The following is a 25,234-nucleotide window of genomic DNA, read 5'->3' on the forward strand; positions in this document are numbered from 1 at the left end:
GCCTCTCTTCAGCTGCAAAATATACTCCTCCCCTCCCCAAGGGAGATACCCCCAAAGTCCCATCCAGTTATAACACCAGACTCAAGCTCTAGAATCTCATGATGCTCATCAAATCTGGATGTGGCTCTCCTTGGTCTGGAAGCATAAAAACTAAAAAGACAAATTACCCCTCACCCTCGCCCGGCACAGACACACACATGACATACGGTGGTGGACCGGGGTCAAGCCAACCACCAAAAACATTCCCATCTGGAAAGCAAAACAGGGGATACCCATAGCGGTCAAAAGCTCAGAGCAATTCTGAAATCCTGGCGGACAAAAACCTTGGGGTGAGGAGTTTTCCTTCAATTAGATGCTTCTGCTTCCTAGAAGTGACCCTGGATGACATTGTTCTCCCAGATTCCCAGGGAAGCTGTCCTTTTCCACTGTTCTTGTACTGATTCTATGAGGGCATTGGGCAGTACATCCTTCCTGGGACCCGTGTAGCTCATCCTCATAATCGCTTGGACCCATAGGTTGGGAAGCCCAAAGATCTTTTAAAGTTTGGAACAGTTATATGTCTTTTAATCCAAGAGTGTTGGCTCTTGGCCAGTACAGCTCTCAAGGACTTAGTTATATTTTTATCTGGCTCCAATCAGTTTATGCTAATAAACACATCCACAATTATTTTTGAGACATACCTCTCTCTAAACTTAATAACAGGCTTCCTAGGAGAGTCACTTAACACATCCAGAGATTTTTTAAAGAGGCATTGATTTAATAGGGCTGTATTATTACTTAAAGCATTTCTTTATTTTATCTCTTACTAGTTGGAAATGAGAAACAATTGTTCCTGGTGCAGGGCCTGTAATCTCAGCACTTCGGGGGCTGAAGTCAGAGTATTGCTTGAGGCCAAGAGTCTGAGACCAGCCTGGCCAACATGGTGAAACCCTGTCTCCACCAAAAATACAAAAATTAGCCAGGTGTGGTGTCACACATCTATAATCCCAGTTTCTTGGGAGTCTGAGGCGGGCAACATAGCGAGACCCTGTCTCTACTAAAAATACAAAAATTAGCTGGGTGTGGTGGTGTGTGCCTGTAATCCCTGTAATTCTTGGGAGGCTGAGGCAGGAGGATCACTTGAACCTGGGAGGTGGAGGTTGCAGTGAGCCAAGATTGCACCACTGTACTCCAGCCTGGGTGACAGAGCAAGACTCCATCTCAAATAATAATAATAATAATAGTAAATTAAATAGCTGGACATGGTGGTGCATGTCTGTAGTCCTAACTACTCAGGAGGCTGGCAGGAGGATCACTTAAGCCCAGAAGTTTGAAGTTGCAGTGAGCTATGATCACACCACCGCAAATCAGCCTGGACCACAGAGCGACACCTTGTCTCTAAAAAAATAGAACTAGAAATAGAAAAGAAATAGAAATAGAAAAGGGGGCTTTGAGAAATGTGGGGATAGGAAGATAACAGATCATTACGAGAAAAAAAGAAACAATTGCTTCTTTCAATGCTGCAACACCAGGAATTTCTGGGTTGCTTTTATTTTTGGTTTGCAAATCAACCAATTCTTTCCCAAGCTCATCTCTTTCTTGCAGTGCTCTGTTGGATGCAACTAATTTCAATCGTGAGTCACGGCATTCTGTTTCGCAAACTTTTTACCTAAAGCCACAGAACTTGAATTCATTATCTACCTGTCATCCAAGGTATCACAGGCAACAGTTTTACCAAGTGTTTGGCTATTGTATAACAGGGATCTCTGTCTTTCCAGCCTCCAGTCACGGTTTTCTTATTTTTCACTGCCTGGCTCTGGAACCAGTACATTGTATTCTAGAATTTTGGTTATGGTAGCCTCTTGGTTTTATGTACCGATTTCTCTATTTTTGACATAGACCAACAATGGTCTAAGTTACGCTGCGGTAGCAAACAAGCCCCACATCTCAACGGCTCATAACAACACAGGGTATTCCTGACATGAGCTGTCCATTGTGATTCAGCTGCAGGTGTTCCCCACTTTATCCTCATTCTGAGACCCAGCCCGAAGGAACAGCCCCTATCTGGGGCGTGCAATTCTCATAGCAGAGGAAAACAACAAATGTTAGAACCACACAATGATTCATAAAGCTGTGAATTAGATGTGGTAGATGTGACTTCTACTCACATTGCATTGGCCAAGAAAGTGACACTACCAGCCAGGCGCGGTGGCCCACGCCTGTAATCCCAGCACCTTGGGAGGCCGAGGCAGGTGGATCATCTGAGGTCAGGAGTTCGAGACCAGTTTGGCCAACATGGCAAAACCCCATCTCTACTAAAAATACAAAAATTAGCTGGGTGTGGTGGTGCACACCTGTAATCCCAGCTACTCGGGAGGCTGAGGAAGGAGAATTGCTTGAACCTGGAAAGTAGAGGTTGCAGTGAGCCGAGATCGTGCCACCGCCTGCAAGATGGGAGCGAGACTCCGTCTCAGAAAAAAAAAAAAAAAAAAAAAGAAAGAAAGAAAGTGACACTATCAAACCTAATATAAATGGAGTGGAAGAGTACAGTCCTTTCTCGGGGAGTGGCAGGATGTAATCAGGAATTCTGCACCTCTCCTTCAGCAGCTTTTCTTCATGAACATGACTTTGAACTTGTGTTTTTATCTTGTTAGAACAAGATTCGTGGCTAGGCACAGTGGCTTACACCTGTAATCCCAGCACTTTCAGGAGGCCAAGACAGGAGGAGTACTTTAGGCTAGGAGTTTGAGACCAGCCTGGGAAACATAGCAAGACCTTGTCCCTACAAAAAAATTATAAATATTAGACAGGCACAGTGGCTCATGCCTGTAATCCCAGCTACTTGGGAGGCTGAGGCAGGAGAATGGCTTCAGCCCAGGAGTTCAAGCCTGCAATGAGCAGTGATCACACCACTGGACTCCAGCCTGGGTGACAGGGCAAGACTCTGTCTCTAATTTTTTTTAAAAAAAGATACATAATTAGGCCAGGTGTGGTGGCTCAGGCCTGTAATCCTAGCACTTTGGGAGGCCGAGGCGGCCGGATCACTTGAGGTCAGGAGTTCAAAACCAGCATGGCCAACATGGTGAAACCTCGTCTCTACTAAAAATACAAAAAAATTGGCTGGGTGTGGTGGCGGGTGCCAGTAATTCCAGCTACTAGGGAGGCTGAGGCAGGAGAATTGCTTGAACCCAGGAGGCGGAGGTTGTAGTGAGCCGAGATCTCGCCACTGTACTCCTGCCTGAGCGACAGAGCAAGGTTCCATCTCAAAAAAAAAAAAAAAAAAAAGATACATACTTAAACCAATATGGGAATTGCCAGAGTATTGGTAAATTATAAAATGTTTAGAGACGTATGCATTATGTGAATGGTTTCACCATTCTAAAGTACACGAGATACGCCGGGTTGGCAGCAGATGATTGGGTGAATAGGAAACCAGACCGGCGGGTGGCTTTTTTTTTCCTCCAAGAATCTAAAGTGAAGGGAATATGTTCCACTCTCTACCATCCCAATAAGTCCCTGCAAGTTCACGAGTATACTTGGAGCTGAACAGGATGGAAAACTGTTCACCTGATATCCTGAAACGCTGAGACAAGCTTCTGCAGAGCAGCCTGTGGGTCTTGCCTGTCATGGCCCAAGCCGACTTCCCATCTCCGCATGCTCTGACCATCTCACTACTCTTTATCTCCACAGTTTGACATGCAAAGGATAACTCTGGAAGAGTTGAAGCACATTCTCTATCATGCCTTCCGAGACCACCTAACGATGAAGGACATTGAGAACATCATCATCAACGAGGAAGAGAGCCTGAATGAGACCTCGGGGAACTGCCAAACAGAGTTCGAAGGAGGTAGGTGCCCCTGCTGCCGTCCCCTCCCCAGTCCGGGACAGGCCAATGCACCACATTCTCTATATGAAAAATGTGTTTACACACAGGCTCCTGGGCTGATGTGGCCTTGTACCGAAGCCAAAAATTCAGGACAGGTTAAAGATCTTTTTTGCTAAGATGTGGTGGGCTTCATTTTCTCTGCCTTTTTCCTCCAAATTCTGCATTTTTTGGAGAATCTCCCCTGACCCTGTCCTTTCTCTCAAGGCTCTCTGAGGTCTGTGTGTGAGTGGATGTGTGGTTTTGTGCTGTTTGCCTTTTCTTGGTGGTGGCTGTATGGGGCGGTGTAAAGAGCCTATTTTGGCTGTCCGGCAAACTTGGGTAGAGTCCGTTGTGTGAGCTCAGGCAAAGGATGGACCTTCTCTGTGTTTCCCCATCTATAAACATCAGGGTGATTATACCTACTTCGCAGAATTCTTAGGAATGGATGACCTGTATGTTCCCAAATGCACTGGCCAAAAAAAAGAAAAAAAAGAAAAAAACAGCAGGGACAGAGTCCTCTCATGAACTTAACCAAGTAGTTACAGAAGAAATAAGGTTCTCTGGAGGCCAAAAAAGAGACCCATGAAAGGTTATATATTTTTTTATTCATGAAAGCAAATTTAAAGAAAAAAAAAAAGAGCCTACTGAATCTCCTAATCGGTAGAGAATTCCTGAGAAGCTAAAGGATTTAATCCTTCTTTTCAATTTTGAAAATCAGAGTGGCTTTAATAGCCCTGATGTATAGAAAAAAATTTTTAATTACATTAAAACATATAGCAGGCTGTCAGCGACTTTTCTCTTCAATGCTGACATTTCTTAAGGAGGTCAAATTGTTTTTTTCTTTTATTATTATTTTTTTTAACATTTAAATAAGCCAGTATACATAGTTTGGAAGCTGTCACATAGACGCCAGAAGGATATACTTGGTTGCCTGGTCTTGTAGCTGTCTCCCTTAGAGCCAGTGAGGGCTATGGAGTGAGGCTAGTGTGCTTGGGGCTGAGCTGGTCCCAGGCACCAGAACTGTCCATGCAAACCCAGGCTCCCATCAGTCCTGTCTTGGCTGAACTGCTGCATCATGGAGCCAGCGTTAAATGCCACGACAGGAGGGAAAAGGAGATGGCCTATACTCCAAGGTTGCAAAGAGTGGGAGAGAGGGGAGCAGTGGAGACTGCTGCAAAGCAGAAAGTGATGATCTCTTCTGGAGTCACTCAGATTCAAACACTGCAAAAATGCCACGTGCATCAAACAAAACCCAGCTGTGGTCCTCAAGCTGCCTTGGTCTCCTTGCTGTGACAATGGGGTGACAGCATCAACAACTGTATTTGGAGTGGGAGTCACACCGATCTTGTAAGGCTAGGATGGGGTGGTCACAGCCAAGGCCATTTCCAGCAGGACATGCAGGGGTCTTGCGAGGGTTAGGAGGGATGAGGAGGGAAGAGATTGGGAACTGAAACGGGAAAACAGCAGACCTGGCCTTCCCAATCCATCTCGCTCAGGGCTGACAGATGATGTGAGCCCCACACAATGAAAGTATATGGGACTCAAGCCCTCTACTGCTAGTGAGCACTCTTGAGATGGGTGGAGAAGGGTATTTTTGGGTATCATGTCATTTTCCACAACAGCCTTTGTTGGTGGATCAGTGTTTTGTTCAGGGAAATGTCATAGATCTTAGTAATTTGGGAAAGGTCAGGCTATACTGGGAAATAATCTAAATTCTAAGTAAGGCCTTTTTATTTCTCAAAACCTTATACATTAATAAAATAAATGCCTGACAAAGGGGCTACCAAGCAGAAGCCTTGCTGGGTTTCCTTTAATGATTTGTCAATAGCTTATTTATAATTAATGTAATATGATTACTATATAATGAATGGTCATTAATAGCAATTATAATATTTATCAATAATAATGCAATTATTAATAATTATGTTTATTAATAATGCTATTGGTTGTTATAAAATAATTATTAATGTTTATTAATAATTATTACCATAATGGTTAATTAATAATGTTAAGCCACTTAGTGCAGTGCCTATACTAATAATTATTATCATTATTAATTGCCATTAATAACTATTAGCCCAGGTACTGCACTAAGTGGCTTAACATTGTTAATTAACCATTATGGTAATAATTATTACCATAATATTTAATAAACATAATAATAATTATGGTAATAATTATGGTATTATCTAACCATGGTTAGGTACCTAACCATCACCTAACCAATAACTATGGTAATATTTTTGTTCGTTTAGTTTTGTTTGTTTTTGAGACAGAATCTTACCTGTCACCCAGGCTGGAGTGCAGCAGCACGATCTTGGCTCACTGCAACCTCTACTTCCTGGGTTCAAGCAATCTTCCTGCCTCAGCCTCCTGAGTAGATGGGACTACAGGCGCCCGCCACCACACCCGGCTAATTTTTGTATTTTTAGTAGAGACAGATTTTCACCATGTTAGCCAGGATGGTCACAATCTCCTGACCTCATGATCCACCCTCCTCGGCCTCCCAAAATACTGGGATTACAGGCATGAGCCACCACGCTCAGACTAATTTTTGTATTTTTAGTAGAGACGGGGTTTCACCATGTTGGCCAGGCTGGTCTTGAACTCCTGACCTCAAGTGATTCCCCCTCCTCAGCCTCCCAAAGTGCTGGGATTACAGGCGTGAGCCTGTTAGTCCAGGTACTGCACTAAGTGGTTTAAAATTCATTATCTTATTTCATTTTAAAAAGCTATTATTTTGTAATTTGCACATTGCATTCTTGTATGACCTCTGGGACCTTCATTACATAATCCCTTTTGCATATTTTTATCTCAGAGAAACTTCTTTAAAACATTATGTCAGGGTTTTTTGTCCCCCAGACACAAGCTCATTGATTTATGTTTAGTTTTAAGAATCAAGCATGATCAAAGTCATGGGTGAATATATTTAATGCTCATAGGCCTTTCTATATGCAAGAAAGAGCCTCCTTGATTGCATTTTGGGCAGAGGTGTCTAGGAAGAGAATATTGAAGCCCTGAGTGTACCTGCTCAGCATCCTAGGACTAGAGGAGTTTGTCTGAGACCCTGTGACTCACCTGAGACCCTTCACTTCCATATTGCTTCCATATCCACAAACAGGGGCCTGTTGGCATTTTGAACCTTTCCCTTCTTCTATCAAGACCTGATTGCACAGTTGCATTACTTCCACCTCCTAAATCTCCCTCTCCTCTGCCCAGCCTTGAGCCCTTTGGGGCCTCCCCATCTCTCCCAAACTGTCAACTCCTCCCTATCCTCTTTTGCCCTTAGCCTAACCTGCATGCCTTTTATCCAGCTATGTGTCAACCATGCCCTTGCTGACATCTTGTTACAGGACCACCAGGTTCTTATGTCCACTGTTCAGTAATAGACCAATACACTGAGACAGCAGGGTTTGCAGCAGAGAAACAGTTTAATGACAGTAGGGTAGCTGAGCAAGGAGACAGGAGGAACCCTCAAATCCATTCCTTGAGGAGTGTTGAGCTAGGGTTTTTAAGGGGATTGTGAAGGGCAAGAGGCTGAAAAATTGGGGTTGTTGATTTGATGAAACCATCAGGATGTGGAAACTGCATTCTTTGGTAAGTCAGCTCCCCATGGGGTCCTTCAGACCAGCTGACATCAGTAGTCTCATTGATATGCAGAACCTAAAGAATATCTCAAAGGGAAAACTTAATGTTCTATACTGTTCAAGTTGTTATCAATAGGGCAATTAAGGGTAACTTTGGGAGGCCAAGGCAGGTGGATAAACTGAGGTCAGGAGTTCGAGACCAGCCTGACCAATATGATGAAACCCCATCTCTACTAAAAATACAAAAATTAGCCAGGCGTGGTGGCATGTGCGTGGAATCCCAGCTACTTGGGAGGCTGAGACAGGAGAACTGCTTGAGCCCCAGAGGCGGAGGTTGCAGTGAGCCAACATCGTGCCATTGCACTCCAGCCTAGGCAACAAGAGTGAAAACTCTGTCTCAAAAAAGGGAGGAACTATAATCATGTGTGTGTAGTGTGCGCACGCCTCGCTTACTTTTTCATTAATTTTAATTTTTTAAGTTCTGGGGTACATGTGCAGGATGTGCAGGTTTGTTACATTTAAATGTGTGCCATGGTGGTTTGCAGCACCTATCAACCCATTACCTGGGCATTAAGCCAGCATGCATTAGTTATTTTTCCTGATGCTCTCCTCCCCATCCCCCACCCCCAACATATGTTCTCATTGTTCAGTTCCCACTTATGAGTGAGAACATTCAGTGTTTGGTTTTCTGTTCCTGTGTTAGTTTGCTGAGGATGATGGGTTCCAGCTCCATCCATGTCCCTGCAAGGACATGATCTCGTTCCTTGTTATGGCTGCATAGTATTCCATGGTGTATATGTACCACATTTTCTTTATTCAATCTATCAGAAGATGGTGTGACAATTCCTCAAAAATCTAGGACCAGAAATACCATTCAACCCAGAAATCCCATTACTAGGTATATTCCCAAAGGAATATAAATCATTACATTATAAAGAACTATAATCTTATAATAGGGTCTATGTGATTCTGGGGCAATAGGCAACAAATGCCTATGAGGAAGCGAGTTGGAAAAGAAGCTGACCTCATGATCAACGCTGAGTGTGCGGCAAATTTGGTTTATTTTTGTTTCTCTCCTGCCCTTCTTCCTTGATTAATTTCCTAAGGTTTATAGGGGCAGAACGGTTCAATCTCAGATCCCTGACTCACTCTGTCTGCTCCCTCCATCCCAAGTCTCGATCAATCTAGCACCTAACTGTGAAGGGTCAAGGTGGTTTCCTTTATTTCTTCCAAGTGATGAAATTCTTCTGTCATTAAACTGAATCCTCCTTGCAACCCCACACGGCCAATGAGAGGGAAAGGAATGGGCTGGGCCTCTTCCCTCTGCCCCAGAGTGCACCCACTCAGGTCTTCTCTACTCTTGCTAACCCCTCATCCCTAGGAAGTTTTTTCCTGCTGCTCTCATTAGATCTAACAGGTAATCACACCAATTAGGAAGGTCTTTGCCATCAGAAGGTGGAAGAGCACATCTGCCTCTTCACCAGAAACTGGGAGATGGGCAAAGAAACAGACATTTTGTGGCAGAGATGGAATTTAAAGAATCCCACATCAGAGGGCTGGGAGCTCAGCAGAGTTGGAGGTGGGATTGAGATCTGGAGCGTGGAAAAGGTTTCAAAATGCTGCTGCGGGCAGCACAAGGGACAGGGACTCGATTCGAAATTAATAGGAGGACTTGAAAATGCCATCAGCATCCTTTTATTTTTTATTTTATTTATATATTTTTTTGATACGGAGTTTCGCTCTTGTTGCCCAGTGCAATGGCACGGTCTTGGCTCACTGCAACCTCTGCCTCCTGGGTTAAAGCGATTCTCCTGCCTCAGCCTTCTGAGTAGCTGGGATTACAGGCATGTACCACCACGTCCTGCTAATTTTTATATTTTTAGTAGAGACGGGGTTTTGCCATGTTGGCCAGGCTGGTCTTGAACTCCTTACCTCAAGTGATCCTCCCACCTCAGCCTCCCAAAGTGCTGGGATTACAGAAATGTGCCACCACACCCAGCTAATTTTTGTATTTTTAGTAGAGACGGTGGTTTTGCCATGTTGGCCAGGCTGGTCTCGAACTCCTGACATCAAGAGATCCTCCCACCCTGGCCTCCCAAAGTGCTGGAAATACAGGCATGAGCCACTGCACCCAGTCAGTTTGTTTGTTTGTTTGTTTGTTTGTTTTTGTTTTTGTTTTATTTTTGAGACAGAGTCTCGCTCTGTCACCCAGGCTGGAGTGCAGTGGCGTGATCTCGGCTCACTGCAAGCTCCACCTCCTCGGTTCACGCCATTCTCCTGCCTCAGGGACTACAGGCATCCACCACCATGCCCAGCTAATTTTTTGTATTTTTAGTGGAGACGGGGTTTCACCGTGTTAGCCAGAATGGTCTTCATCTCCTGACCTCGTGATCCGCCCACCTCGGCCTCCCAAAATGCTAGGATTACAGGCATGAGCCACCGCACCCGGCCTATTTATTTATTTATTTAAATAAAATAAAGAGAGTCCTGCTCTGTCACCCAGGCTGGAATGCAGTGGCACAACCACAGCTCACTAGAGCCTGGAATTCACAGGTTCACACAATCCTCCTGCTTCAGCCTGCTGAGTAGCTGGGACTACAGTCGTGTGCCACCATGCCAGGCTAATTTTTTTACTTTTGTAGAAACAGGGTCTTGCTGTGTCACCCAGCCTGTTCTTGAACTCATGGCTTCAAGTGATCATCCCACCTCAGCCTCCCAAAGGACTGAGATTATAGGTGTGAGCCACGGTGGCTGGCCCATGTTATAGCAATGATTCTATTTTTCATTTGTCCGAATTTTGGGTCTGATAATTTTACTAAGGTGCTCAGATGGTCTTCATTAAGTCAGCAATATTGACTATTCCTTCTACATGAATGGAAGAATAAAGAATAAAGAAAAAGATAAGACCCCAAAGATTGTGGCACTTTTGATGGGAAAGGTTTTAGTTTTGGTTTGATTTTGTTATCTTTACTTGTTTAATTTTTAGGTCAACACAAACAACACACACACACACATATACACAAATACACAGCCCCTCCAATAAGCCAGTCTGCCTTATCTTTGTGGTGTGAGAACCCTGCAGTCACACGGAAGCAACAACTTTTTCATTGTCTCCCAAGGAAGGGACAAGAAGAAATGGGATGAAACTCCAAGCTAGATAGTGGGCAAGCCTGACTGGGTGCAGTGGTTCCTTCCTGTAATCCCAGCACTTTGGGAGGCTGAGGTGGGAGGATCACCTGAGGTCAGGAGTTCAAGGCCAGCCTGGCTAACACGGCAAAATCCTGTCTCTACTAAAAATACAAAAATTAGCTGGGTGTGGTGGCAGGTGCCTGTAATCCCAGCTACTCAGGAGGCGGAGGCAGGAGAATAGCTTGAACCCCGGAGGCAGAGGTTACAGTGAGCCGAGATCGTGCCACTGCACTCCCGCCTGGGCAACAGAGTAAGACTGTCCAAAAAAAAGAAGGGAAGTCTTCCTGACCTCTCCAGAAAACCCTGTGTGAGGGGCTCACATTGCATATAGAACTAATTTTCCTAGAGCACCAAAAGGAGTTCCCTACAGAAACCCTTTTGAAGGCAGGGAGGAGGCTAGAAGACCTTAGCTCAGGGGTCTGCTGTCGACCTTTCCATCAATCACACCCGGCTTCCAGATGGAAAATCACTCAAACTGAGTTAGGTGCTGACCACATTCCATCCGTGGTGCTGGGTGCTTTGTGCGTATGAATTCATTTTGCCCCTCTGGATTCAGGAACTCTCTGGCATTACATACTATTAGAACTTTATATGTCCCCAGACTCATGAGAATATTTGGTTAAAAGCATGACTTTCCCATTTCTCAAAAGAAGACATTCATACAGCCAACAGACACATGAAAAAATGCTCATCATCACTGGCCATGAGAGAAATGCAAATCAAAACCACAATGAGATACCATCTCACACCAGTTAGAATGGCGATCATTAAAAAGTCAGGAAACAACAGGTGCTGGAGAGGATGTGGAGAAATAGGAACACTTTTACACTGTTAGTGGGATTGTAAACTAGTTCAACCATTATGGAAAACAGTATGGCGATTCCTCAAGGATCTAGAACTAGATGTACCATATGACCCAGCCATCCCATTACTGGGTATATACCCAAAGGATTATAAATTATGCTGCTATAAAGACACATGCACACGTATGTTTATTGCAGCACTATTCACAATAGCAAAGACTTGGAATCAACCCAAATGTCCATCAGTGACAGATTGGATTAAGAAAATGTGGCACATATACACCATGGAATACTATGCAGCCATCAAAAAGGATGAGTTTGTGTCCTTTGTAGGGACATGGATGCAGCTGGAAACCATCATTCTTAGCAAACTATCACAAGAACAGAAAACCAAACACTGCATGTTCTCACTCATAGGTGGGAACTGAACAATGAGATCACTTGGACTCAGGAAGGGGAACATCACACACCGGGGCCTATCATGGGGAGGGGGGAGGGGGAAGGGATTGCATTGGGAGTTATACCTGATGTAAATGACAAGTTGATGGGTGCAGCACACCAACATGGCACAAGTATACATATGTAACAAACCTGCACGTTATGCACATGTACCCTACAACTTAAAGTATAATAATAATAAATAAATTTTTAAAAAAAGCATGACTTTCATGCACTCCCAGTCTCTCAGATCTCTGAATCCCCTAATTACGATAAAATATACTTGATATACTTTTTTCTTTCTCTCTTTTTTTCCTTCCTTCCTTCCTTCCTTCCTTCCTTCCTTCCTTCCTTCCTTCCTTCCTTCCTTCCTTTCCTTCCGTCCTTCCTTTATTTTGAGACAGGGTCTTGCTCTGTCACCCAGGCTGGAATGCAGTGGCGCGATCTCAGCTCACTGCAACCTCCATCTCCTGGGTTCAAGCAATTCTCCTGCCTCAGGCTCCTGAGTAGCTGGACTTACAGGCATGTGCCACCATGCCCAGCCAATTTCTGTGTTTTAGTACAGACAAGATTTCACCATGTTGGCCAGGCTGGTCTCAAACTCCTGACCTCAAGTGATTTCCCATCCTCGGCCTCCCAAATTGCTGAGATTACAGGCATGCGCCCCCGTGCCCAGCTTGATATACTTTTGTGTTACTTGTCAATCTTTGTGTCTTAATTTTTTGGAAAAATTACCATAGCCTGGCAACATAGCAAGACCTCTTCCTTACAAAAAGAAAAATTTTTAAATTAGCCAGGCATGGTGGCGCATGCCTGTAGTCTCAGCTATTCTGGAGGATGAGGTGGAGGGATCACCTGAGCTCAGGTGTTCAAAGCTGCAGTGAGCTATGATTGCACCAATGCACTTCAGCCTGGGCAGCAGAGCAAGACCCCAACTCTGAATAAAGAACTTACCAAGTCCATATCCCCATAACAGGTTGGACATTTAAGTATGTGTTTACTGAAAGTACTTATTCACCATTCATGCTGAATAAGGGAGTTTTTAAAGATGTTTTGCCTCAGTTCCACCCATTTTAGGCACCAGACATTCTCGATTTTAGAGATCATAAGCTCAATGACACTGAGACGAATTTATATCTTATTATTTGGTTCCAGTTGCTGGCATCTATGGAATTCAGTGGTCTTTGTGATTGAATCATCTATTTGCTGGTCACCAGATTCTTATTAAGTATTCCCATGACACATTATACTATCTATTAAGGTTGATAATGCTTGCTTCCAGGATGTTTACTGTTTAATCCATATGGATGCAGTCCAGGAGGAAGAGGGTGGAAGAGAACTGTCACGCATGCCTGCCAAGTGCTGGTCATTTATTAGGTTGGTGCACAAGTAATTGCGATTTTTGCCATTAAAAGGAATGGCAATTTTTTTCTTTTTCTTTTTTTTTTTATTTTTAGACACAGTCTTGCTCTGTCGCCCAGGCTGGAGTGAAGTGGTGTGATCTCAATTCACTGCAACCTCAATCTCCTGGGTTCAAGCAATTCTCATGCCTCCGCCTCCTGAGTATCTGGGATTACAGGCGCCCGCCACCACACCCAGCTAATTTTTGTATTTTTAGTAGAGACGGGGTTTCACCATGTTGGCCAGGCTGGTCTCAAACTCCTGACCTCAGGTGATCTGCCTGCCTCAGTCTCCCAAAGTGCTGGGATTACAGGCGTGAGCCACCATGCCCAGCAATGGCAAGAGTTTTAATGGCAAAAACCACAATTACTTTTGCACCAACCTAATATTAACACATTGCATTGACCCCTCTGCATGGCCCTGAGAGACAAGTTCTGTTGCCATTTTCGTGTAAATGAGGAAACTGAGGCTCCACAAAGTGAAGTCATTTTTCCCAAGTCAAATAGTGGCTAAGAATTTTAACCTGCAACCTGGGCAACCTGGCAAAACCCTGTCTAGATAGATAGGTAGGTAGGTAGGTAGGTAGGTAGGTAGGTAGGTAGATAGATAGATAGATAGATAGATAGATAGATAGATAGATAGATAATTGACAGGTAGATGATAGATAGATAGATAATTGATAGGTAGATAGATGATAGATAGATAGATACATAGATAGATGATAGATAGATGATAGATAGATAATAGATGATAGATAAATGATAGATAGATAATAGATAAATGACAGATTAGATAGATAGATAGATAGATAGATAGATAGATAGATAGATAACCAGGCGTGGTGGCAGGCACCTGTAGTCCCAGCTACTCAGGAGACTGAGGTGAGAGGATCACTTGAGCCTGGGAGGTTGAGGCTGCAGTAAGCCACAATCATGCCACTTCATTCCAGCCTGAGTGACAGAGGGAGATCCTGTCTCAAGGTTTTTATGAAAAGAATTTCAACTGGATAAAGAAAATGTGGTACATATACACCATGGAATACTATGCAGCCATAAAAAGGAATGAGATCATGTCTTTTGCAGGGGCATAGATGAAGCTGGAAGCCATCATCCTCAGCAAACTAACACAGGAACAGCAAACCAAACACCACATGTTCTCACTTATAAGTGGGAGTTGAACAATGAGAACAGATGGACACAGGGAGGGGAACATCACACACCAGGGCCTGTCAGGGGGCAATGGGAGGGAGAGCATCATGATAAATAGCTAATGCATGCGGGGCTTAATACCTAGGTAATGGGTTGATAAGTGCAGCAAACCACCATGGCACACGTTTACCTATGTAACAAACCTGCACATTCTGCATATGTATCATGGAACTTAAAATACTATTTTTTTTTAATTGCTGAATCAAAACAAAAGAAAAAGAATTGTAACCTGGGTCTACCTGTCAATGCCCTGCCCTGGCATCTTCATTGGTCACCCTGGGTCATTCACGTGGGCTTAGGCATTTCCAAGTCTTCATACAAAATGGTGTTTCATCACCCATACTCATTTTCCATTTCATCACCGACAAAAGCATATTATATTTGGAAGTTGAGTAGAAGCGCAGCAAGATCTGTGTGTGCGCCCTATCAAGACACATCCCCCAAGTGTTGTCCCTAAATGGAATACCAGCTGTCAGATTTTTCTAGACATTCTGACAACAGGCACGGGAGACGCAAGTAAAGCGAAATCACCAACTGGGGAATAAATAGTTTCTGTGAAAGACAAGGCAGAGCTCCTCTGAATCACTCAGCACTTCCATATGATGGACAAAAGAAACAAGTGGCAAGGATGGTGACACAAGCCAGGCAGCCCCAGGAAGCCCCCTGGGGAAGAGGTGTGGATTCTGTGCCAACTAGCTGTGTGACCCCGGGAAAGTTGGTTAACCTCTCTGAGCCTTATTTTCCTCATCCATCCCATGAAAAGGCTGGATGATGATGGTCATATTTAGATACAGAAACTTCTGGGCTCAGTGGAAGGTCAGAAGGAATTTTGCAGCCAAATCCAAGGTTCCCAGTGCAGTCCTCCCCGCTGAAGTCACAGCGTTCCTGTCGGGCCATTAAGTGCACACATGGATGGGGAGAGCTGCCCCATCACCTGGCCGCGCACGATGGTTCTCTCCTGCCCATCTAAATGAAAAAGGTACAATATGTCATCAACGCCATCTGTTCCCAGTCCTCCTGTGCGGTGAATTTCCTGAAATAAAACCTTTCTCCTTGGGTAGACATAGGAGGTTAAGGAGCTGCGGTCAGTAGCCAGTGGTGAGACAGAGGACAGTTTTCAAAGAGATTTGGAACTTCAGACAAAAAGGAATTTTTCTTCTGTTTGGGGACCCTTCACAGCAAACCTGTAGGAAGCAATGAGATTCTGAAACACAAAATAGAGACCCAGCTGGGCACAGTGGCTCATGCCTGTTGTCCCAGCACTTTGGGAGGTTGAGGTGGGTGGATCACTTGAGGTCAGGAGTTCAAGACCAGCCTGGCCAACATGGTGAAACCTCGTCTCTACTAAAAATACAAAAATAAAAAAAAAAAATTAGCTGGGCGCAGTGGCGGGCACCTGTCATCCCAGCTACTCGGGATGCTGAGGCAGGAGAATCACTTGAACCCAGGAGGCGGAGGTTGCAGTGAGCTGAGATCGTATCATTACACTCCAGCCTGGGCAACAGAGCGAGACTCTGTCTCAACAAAAAAAATAGAGACCCAGAGAGCTGTTTTGTATAAACACACTAAAACAGAGCTGGTTAAGAGCTCCAGCCCTGCACCCGAGACAAGCCTGGCTTAAAATCCTTCCCCAGCATGCACTCACTTGAGTGAGGCACTTGAGTAAATATAGAGAACCTCATTTTCTCCATCTGTGAAAGGGGAATCATGATACAATCTACCTCATATAGTTGTTATGAGGATTAAACAACGTCATCCATGACAATATGCAGTACAAAACTCAACACATTAGTAAGCACTGGAAGTGAATGAATGAAACACAAGGCTAACCAGTTCCTAGCTTCAGTTATCTTCTGGTTATTTTTTTTACCTGGAGACATTGCTGAGTATGTGCTGCTGCTGGAGCGCCACATCTTCATGAAGCAAGAACCAAATGCAGGGGGTGGGAGTCTTGCTGTTGACACATTCATTCCTAGACTCAAATCACTATCCACATTGGGGATATCAAGAGTATCCATCAAGACTCTTGGCCCTGTAATCCCAACACTTTGGGAGGCTGAGGCGGATGGATCACGAGGTCAGGAGTTCAAGACCAGCCTGGCCAACATGGTGAAATCCCATCTCTACTTAAAATACAAAGAAAAAAAAAAGTTAGTTGGTCATGGTGGTGGGCGCCTGTAATCCCAGCTACTTGGGAGGCCGAGGCAGGAGAATTGCTTGAACCCCGGAGGCAGAGGTTGCAGTGAGCCGAGATCACACCACTGCACTCAAGCCTGGGTGACAGAGCAAAACTCCGTCTCAGAAAAAGAAAATAAAAATAAAAAGACTCTTATCGGCCAGGCATGGTGGCTCACACCTGTAATCCAAACACTTTGGGAGGCAAAGGTGGAAGGATCACTTGAGCCCAGGAGTTTGAGACCAGCCTGGGCAGCATAGTGAGACCCATGTTTACAAAAAAATTTTTTTTTAAATTAGCTAAGCATGGTGCAGTCCCAGCTACTCAGGAGACTGAGACAGGAGGATTCCTTGAGCCCAAGAAATCGAGGCTGCAGTGAGCTATGATCATGCCACTGCATTCCCCCTGGGCGACAGAGTGAAACCCAGTTTCTAAAAATAAATAAATAAATAAAAGATAGTTTCAGTTGCAAATAAAAGAAAGCCAACTGAGATTCTTTTAAACTAAAAATCACTGGCTTGGCCAGGGGCAGTGGCTCACGCCTGTAATCCCAGCACTTTGGGAGGCCGAGGCGGGCGGATCATGAGGTCAGGAGATCGAGACCATCCTGGCTAACACAGTGAAACCCCGTGTCTACTAAAAATACAAAAAACTAGCCGGGTGTGTGGTGGGCGCCTGTAATCCCAGCTGCTCGGGAGGCTGGGGCAGGAGAATGGCGTGAACCCGGGAGGCAGAGCTTGCAGTGAGCCGAGATCACGCCACTGCACTCCAGCCTGGGCGACAGAGTAAGACTCCATCTCAAAAAAAAAAAAAAAAAAAAAAAAAAAAATCACTGGCTCAAATAATGGGGGAAGTCAAGCGCGTGAACTTTGGGTGGCCTGGACTCAAAGAGTTCAAGCAACATCTCTCTCCTCTCTCTCTCTCTATGTGTGTCTCTGTCTCTCTCTCTCTTGCCTGCTGTCTGCCTCTCCCTCTCTCTGTCCTTTTTAACTCCCTGTTAGCTCCACTCTTGGGCAGACTCTGTCTTCACAAGGTCTCAAGATGTTATCTCTCAGGATCTGTCTTCATCCAAAAAGGAGCACCAGTCAAACCTGTTTAACTCAGGTGCCTACTGTAGAACAATCTTTGGGTACGACACCCGGGCAACCTGGTTTGTGATGGTGGAAAAGGTGAAGTCAGGAACTAAGTTCCACTAGATGTAGTGGTGCAGGTCCCAAGCACAAAAGGTGAATTTTGTTATTAGAACAAGGGGTAGGGCTTCCAGAGAGACAAAAACAATGCCTGGCTACTGCACCAGAGTCCATTGTAGGACCCTCAAAGCAAAACACAGCTGTCTGGGGTCTAGCAAACCTGAGATACGGGGCATGAGATTTTGTAGGGGAGAAGAGACCAGCTCCCAGCCCCACAAGTCAGCATGATTTATCTTCCTCTTAAGAAAAGCGTCATGAAACATACCAACCTCACTCTTATTCCACAGAAGTCGCATCCTCCATCTCTTCCTTTGGGTTTTGTTTGGGTGCCTGGGCATTTCTGATATCATTGGTGTATACAAAATTCTCTTTCAAAAGCTCTTAATTAGTTCCGTTTTAGGGTGCATAAGTAGCCAATTTTGTAGAATCATAAAATATCAGAACTGGAAGGATCGCAGAGCAAAAATAGCTCCTAGGCCTGGTGGCTCTGGTTATCCTAAGAATCACCTGAGCTGGGATGGCTACCGTTTTGTTTTTTAACTTCCCTGCACCCCCAGCTCCCTGCCAAAAATAATATGACTTCTGTTGGTCTGTCACGGAGCAAGGAATCAGAATTTTCATGGCTCTGATTTGCCTCATTTGGAAGCCGGTGTCTCTGAAGACGTGCAGCGCAGCTCCCAAACGTGGAGATTGAAGCCAGAGGGATTATGAACCTATTGTCTCCAGGGCCATGGGCTGATGAGTGGCAGAGTCTCTGCAGATGACCGTCTCCAGGAGAAAAGCCAAGAACCACTGCCTGTCATTTGCCGAGTGGAGCAGTGTGAATGGCTGTTAAAATAAGAGAGGAAAAGCAACACTCCAGCAGTCTGTCGCTAGAGCTTGCACACCCAGGTCTCGCTGAGGCAGCCACCAGTCTGTCGTGCATGGAGCCTGTGAACAAGCTTGCAGGAAAACAGGAAACTCTGCCTCTGTGTCCTCCTGCGGCAGCCTCCTCAGCTCACATTTCATTCCCAAATACTTTCGGAGCTTCCACTGTGCCAAGTATTGTGCTGAAAAAGAGCCCAAGATTTAGTGGGAAGATAGAAAAGATCGCCAGCAGCATGATATACTCAGTAAGAGACAAAAAGGTCAGTTCCTTAAAAAAATGAAACATAGGCCGGGTGCGGTGGCTCAAGCCTGTAATCCCAGCACTTTGGGAGGCCAAGGCGGGTGGATCACGAGGTCAGGAGATCAAGACCATCCTGGCTAACACAGTGAAACCCCGTCTCTACTAAAAATGCAAAAAAAACACTAGCCAGGCATGGTGGCGGGCACCTGTAGTCCCAGCTACTCGGGAGGCTGAGGCAGGAGAATGGCGTGAACCCAGGAGGTGGAGCTTGCAGTGACCTGAGATCGTGCCACTGCACTCCAGGCTAGGCGATAGAGTGAGACTCCATCTCAAAAAAAAAAAAGAAAGAAAGAAAGAAAGAAAGAAACATAGGCTGGACGCAGTAGCTCACGCCTGTAATCTCAGCACTTTGGGAGTCCAAGGCCAGTGGATCATGAGGTCAGGAGTTCAAGATCAGCCTGGCCAATGTAGTAGAACCCATCTGTACTAAAAATACAAAAAAATTAGCCGGGCGTGGTGGCAGGAGACTGTAATCCCAGCTACTCGGGAGCCTGAGGCAGGAGAATCACTTGAGTCCGGGAGGTGGAGGTTGCAGTGTGCCAAGAACACGCCACTGCACACCAGCCCGGGCAACAGTGCGAGACTCCATCTCAAAAAAAAAAATGGAGTGGAGGGGAGACTATATAACCCAGTAATTCAGCTTCTAGGTTTGCACCCAAGAGAATTTAAGACATATGTTGACATGTAAACATGTGTATGGATGTTCATAGCAGCATGATTCATAGTAACCAAAAGGTGAAAGGAACCCAAATGTTTATAGCTTATGAATAGATAAACAAAGAGTGATATATTCATACAATAAACTATTATCCGGTCATAAAAAGGAATGAAGTACTGATAAATGCTACATACAGCTGGAGGAACCTTGAAAAATTATGCTAAAAGAAGTCAGACACAAAAGGTCACCTACCGTATGATCCTATTTATTTGAAAGATTGAGAGTAGGCAAATCCCTAGAGACAGACAGTAGATTAGCGTTTGCCTGGGGCTGCAGAGCGAGCGGAATGAGCAGTGACTGTTAAGATGCCTGGGATTTCTTTTTAGGGTGATAAAATGCTCTGGAATTAGGTAGTGGTGACGGTTGCACAATCTTGCGAATATGTTAAACGCTGCTGAATTGGACATAATTTTTGAACAAGGGCCAATTTTATGGTATGTGAACTATATCTTAATTAAAAATAAATAAATCTTGAAAGCTAGATCATTACAACGAATAAATACAAGGAGCAGGCCCTTTTATAGAGCAGGGTGTTCAGAAGAAACCTCAGAGGAAAGAAAAGTTTGGGCTGGGCCCCAGAGAAAAAGAGGGAAGATGGTCGGGCATGATGGTTCATGCCTGTAATCCCAGCACTTTGGGAGGCCGAGGCGGGTAGATCACAAGGTCGAGAGATCAAGACCATCCTGGCCAACATGGTGAAACCCTGTCTCTGCTAAAAATACAAAAATTAGCTGAATGTGGTGGTGTATGCCTGTAATCCCCTCCCTGCTACTTGGGAGGCTGAGGCAGGAGAATCGCTAGGGAGTTGGAGGTTGCAGTGAGCCAATATCGTGCCACTGCACTCCAGTCTGGCAACAGAGTAAAACTCCATCTCAAAAAAGAAAAGAAAAGGAAAAGAGGCAAGATCAGAAGGCACCACTGATCTGCACTGAAGAAAATGAGAGACCTGCTTGGCTGAACAGAGGTGGCCATGGGGAGGGAAGGGGAGGAGGGTGGTCTAGGAATAGAGCCGGGAAGTGGGGAAGAGTGAGCTGTGGTCTTCTGTGCTGAGCTTAGAGGATGGAACAGGCTTCTCCCATCAACGGGGGCCTTTGCAGGAAGCCTGCAGGGAAAGGTGAGTCTAGCTGCAGTTCTGAATGACTTAATGAAGGAAGAGATGAAAGCAAAGATTGGGAGCATCTGAGGTAGTCTCAGCCTTGTGCTGTAGGTTGCAGGGAATAGGCTGAAAACCCAGCAGGGGTTTCCTCCTGTCCTCGGGGGATGCAAGAATGAAATCTTGTATTTCTCTGGCAATTTACAGTTGGATGTAGCTTTCACTTTGATTAGCTCATTGATCTTTGAAATAATTCTTGAGATGAGCAGAGCAATTATTAACTCCTTTTACAGAGAGAGAAACTGACGCTGGCAGAAGTTCCTTCACTTGTCCAGGGCTCCTAAGCGGCAATTAGGGGAAGAAGTCAGATCTTGGACTCACAGTTTTTCCCAGACTGACCTATAGTCTTCTATTACAGACTTCTAAATAATAGACAGCTAGTGTAAATAAATACGCAAAAATATAGTACAATGCAAATGTATGATAAGCTTCAATAATTACCAAGAAATACATAAATTAGTGCCGTGTTCTGTCCATCACACCCGGCATTTGAAGTGCATTTTCTTTGGACCTGTTTATTGCTATGCAGGAAACCAAGAAGAATTTGTACACAAGTTTTGAACCTGGGTATTACAGTAAGCTCTTGTCTCAAATCCCACATCTACCCTTTCCCAAATGACCTTGAACTTCACTTATTGGAATTCAGGCTCCTCACGCAGTAAATGAAGACAACACACCCATTGCACATGAGATATGCTGCTCTGTGACCTCTGTACATAGAACCAACAAAGCTCTTAACACGGTACCCAGCCCATTGAGGCTGGTGTTCAGTTAGGAAATAGGAACATTTAAAAGGCATATACAAGGGAGCTCACATTCATCAGGCGCAATTTTCCAGTTTCTTCCTATATGCATAATCTCCACAAGAAGATAGATCTTTTGTTTGTTTGTTTTTGGGTTTGTTTGTTTGTTTTAGACAGAGGCTTGTTCTGTCGCCCAGGCTGGAATGCAGTGGCGCGATCAACCTCTGCTTCCTGGGTTCAAGTGATTCTCCTGCCTCAGCCTCCCAAGTAGCTGGGATTACGGGCACACCACACTATGCTCGGTTAATTCTTTTTTTTTCTTTTTTTTTTTGTATTTTTAGTAGAGATGGGGTTTCACCATGTTGGCCAGGCTGGTCTCAAACTCCTGACCTCACGTGATCCACCCGCTTCAGCCTCCCAAAGTGCTGGGATTACAGGTGTGAGCCACCACACCCGGCCCAATAAGATAGATCTTATTATCCCATTTTATGGATGAGAAGATTGGGGCCTAGGGAAATTTACTTGCTCAAGGTCACACAGAGAATCATGATCTAGATATTGGTCTGGCTCCAAAGTCATTCCTCTTTGCTTAGCCACACAATTTATGATGATGTCAGAATGCAGTATAAGATGATTTTCATCAAAGCACAGGGTACTGACTCAGACTACGGTCTATTTCAGAGCTGCCACGATCCACTAATGATCTAGAAGCTCCTCTCTGCTTTTTTTTTTGAGATGGAGTTTCACTCTTGTTGCCCAGGCTGCAGTGCAATGGTGCAATTTGGGCTCACTGCATCCTCCGCCTCTTGGGTTCAAGCAATTCTCCTGCCTCAGCCTCCCTAGTAGCTGGGATTACAGGTGCCCACCACCATGCCCAGCTATTTTTCTGTATTTTTAGTCAAGACAGGGTTTCACTATGTTGGCCAAGCTGGTCTCGAACTCGTGGTCTCAGGTGATCCGCCCACCTCAGCCTCCCCAAGTGCTGGGATTACAGGCATGAGCCACTGCACCTGGCTCTGCTCCTCTCTGCTTATAGGACATTGGTCTAAATTCTCCAGGCAGTTGCTCCGTCCTTATCTCTCCCCTCCTACTGCTTGGATGGATTTTTAGATGGAAGTTGCAGCTCCCCTCTCCTGGGGGATAATCCTGTTGCTGGTAACCTTGTTTCCTGGTTGACCTTCACAAAGAAGGGCTTCAGCAAAAATTTCCTCCCTCAGGCCAGTCATGCAATGTTTCTCTTCCTAAAGCTTTCACGGGCCCTCAAGATGGAATGGAAAAGGGCTGCCTTCAGAAACATTTCCAGGCGAAGAAGCTGCTCAGAATAAATTAGCCAGAAAGCGTTAGGGATATGCTACTTCCACATTCTCGTCTTATTTTCTGCTTTGGCCCTTTCCTTCTTAAATGCCACCTCCTTTTTCCTTCCTGGGACTTGGCATCTTTGTACGTTTGCCTACTGATGGGATGAAGCCCATCTCTACCCCAGGGATATTGTCTTCCTCCAGGTGAGAACTTGTAAGATTCTGAGACCCACACCTAGACAGCATTGTTCTTAGTAGCAAAAGGTGGAAGCTTGACTCGGCAAGAAGAAAGCTGAGCCGCAGATACTTTAAATCACCCCAGGGAAGCAGAAATCAGTGGATTCAGAAGGAATAAAGATAACAAGATGAGACCTAAGAGACGATGGCGAAAGAATTCACAAGCATCACATTGGTGAGGGGGCTGGGGGCTGCGGCTGGGTCACAGTAAGTCAGACCTTAGACTTACAGTTTGTCCCAGGCTCACCTATAGTCTTCTATTACAGACTTCTAAATGATAGACAGCAAGAAGCAAGAGTAAATAAATACACAAAAATATGGTACAATGCAAATGCATTGTAATCTTCAATAATTATCAAGAAACGCATGAATTAGTGCCAGGTCGCAGTTCTGTCCACCACACCCAGCGTTTGAAGTGCATTTTCTTGAAGCCTGGCTTTCTGGAGACACCTTCCTGCTCAATGCCATTTTTTTAACTTTTATTTTAGGTTCAGGGGTACATGTGCAGTTTGTTCTATAGGTAAACTCGTGTCACCGGTGTTTGTTGTACAGATTATTTCACCACCCAGGCACTAAGCCTAGAACCCAATAGTGATTTTTTTCTGCTGCTCTCCCTCCTCCCACCCTCCATCCTCAAGTAGGCCCCAGTGTCTGTGGTTCCCCTCTTTGCCTCCATGTATTCTCATCATTCAGCTCCCACTTGTAAGTGAGAACATACGGTATTTGATTTTCTCTTCCTGTGTTGGTTTGCCAAGGATCGTGGCCTCCAGCCCCATCAATGTTCCTGTAAAGGATGTAGAAAGCAGTGTGAGGATTCCTCAAAGAGCTAGAAACAGAACTGCCATTCGATCCAGCAATCCGATTATTGGGTATATATCCAGAGGAATATAAATTGTTCTACCATAAAGACACATGCATGTGTATGTTCATTGCACCACTATTCACAATAGCAAAGACACTAAATCAACCTAAATGGCCATGAATGGTAGATTGGATAAAGAAAATGTGGTACATAAACATCACGGAATACTACGCAGCCATAAAAAAGATCAATGCCATTTTTAGAGATCCTTTGACAAGCCCTTGGAACCCTTTCTCTTGAAGAAAGTTCTGTTTGTCTTTGGAAATATGGCCAGCTTCCTACTTCTTCCCTGTTATTAATATTACCAGGAATTTGGATGAGCCACTAACATCAAGGGAGAGAGCTATTTGAGCTTGAGTGATTTTTACATTCTTTACAGGCATGTGGATACCACCTTGACCTTTTTCTTTTGCTACGCAGTCTTCTTTAACAGCTGAATGTAAAGAGCCATCTTCTTCAACACCCCTGATTTAACGTCAGCAACAACACACACACACACACACACACACACACACACACACACACACACACCCCTCCTGTCTCCAGCAACTCCATCCTACTCCGGGCCTACTGAATCAAAAAACTCCAGAGTGGGTGTCTAGCAATTGCTTAATTGCCTGGAGAGCTTATTAAAACACAAATTCCCAACCTCGTCTGATTCAGTAATTCTGCAATAGGGCTGAGAATCTCATTTGTATCAAACTCTCAGCTGGCACTGGTGCTGCTGTTTCAGCCAATTGCTCTGGAGTAGGTGGCTTCCTGCCGACCTCCAGGGCACAGATGTGTCCTCTCAGCTAATTGGGGAACCGTGCACCACTGCAGGACAGAGGGCAAGGGAGAAAGTGTAGAGGAAAAGAAGGAGACGGGAAAGACATTCTGACATCCACTTAGTTTCCCTGAGGTAATGCAATGCCTAGGATCCCCGATGCACTTCATCAAAGCCCACTCTTCCTTCCTTCCTTCCTTCCTTCCTTCCCTTTCTTTCTTTCTTTTTCTCTCTTTCTCTCTTTCTTTCTTTCTTTCTTGTCTTCTTTCTTTCTTCCCTCCTTCCTTCTTTTTCTCCTTTCTTCTTTCTCTTCTTTCTTTCTTCTTTCTTTGTTTCTCTTTCTTTCTCCTTTCTTTCCTTCTTTCTCTTTCTCCTTTCTTTCCTTCTTTCTTCTTTCTTTCTCTTTCTCTTTCTTTCTCCTTTCTTCTTTACTTCTTTCTGTCTCTCTACTTT

At 44.7% G+C, this 25,234-nt stretch overlaps 1 protein-coding gene across 10 annotated transcripts in view; it reads left to right on the forward strand.

Annotated features, from left to right (window-relative positions):
* Positions 1-25,234, forward strand: part of LOC105466337 (calneuron 1) — a 670,377-nt gene that overhangs the window by 634,281 nt on the left and 10,862 nt on the right. For all 10 annotated transcript variants that reach the window (XM_011715318.3, XM_071095314.1, XM_011715320.3 and 7 more), the window contains one exon: positions 3,670-3,826. In XM_011715318.3, coding sequence (XP_011713620.1) covers positions 3,670-3,826 — 157 coding nt within the window. The remainder of the gene's footprint in view (positions 1-3,669; positions 3,827-25,234) is intronic.

The sequence above is a fragment of the Macaca nemestrina genome, chromosome 4, assembly GCF_043159975.1.
Source record: "Macaca nemestrina isolate mMacNem1 chromosome 4, mMacNem.hap1, whole genome shotgun sequence".
Lineage (NCBI taxonomy): Eukaryota > Metazoa > Chordata > Mammalia > Primates > Cercopithecidae > Macaca > Macaca nemestrina.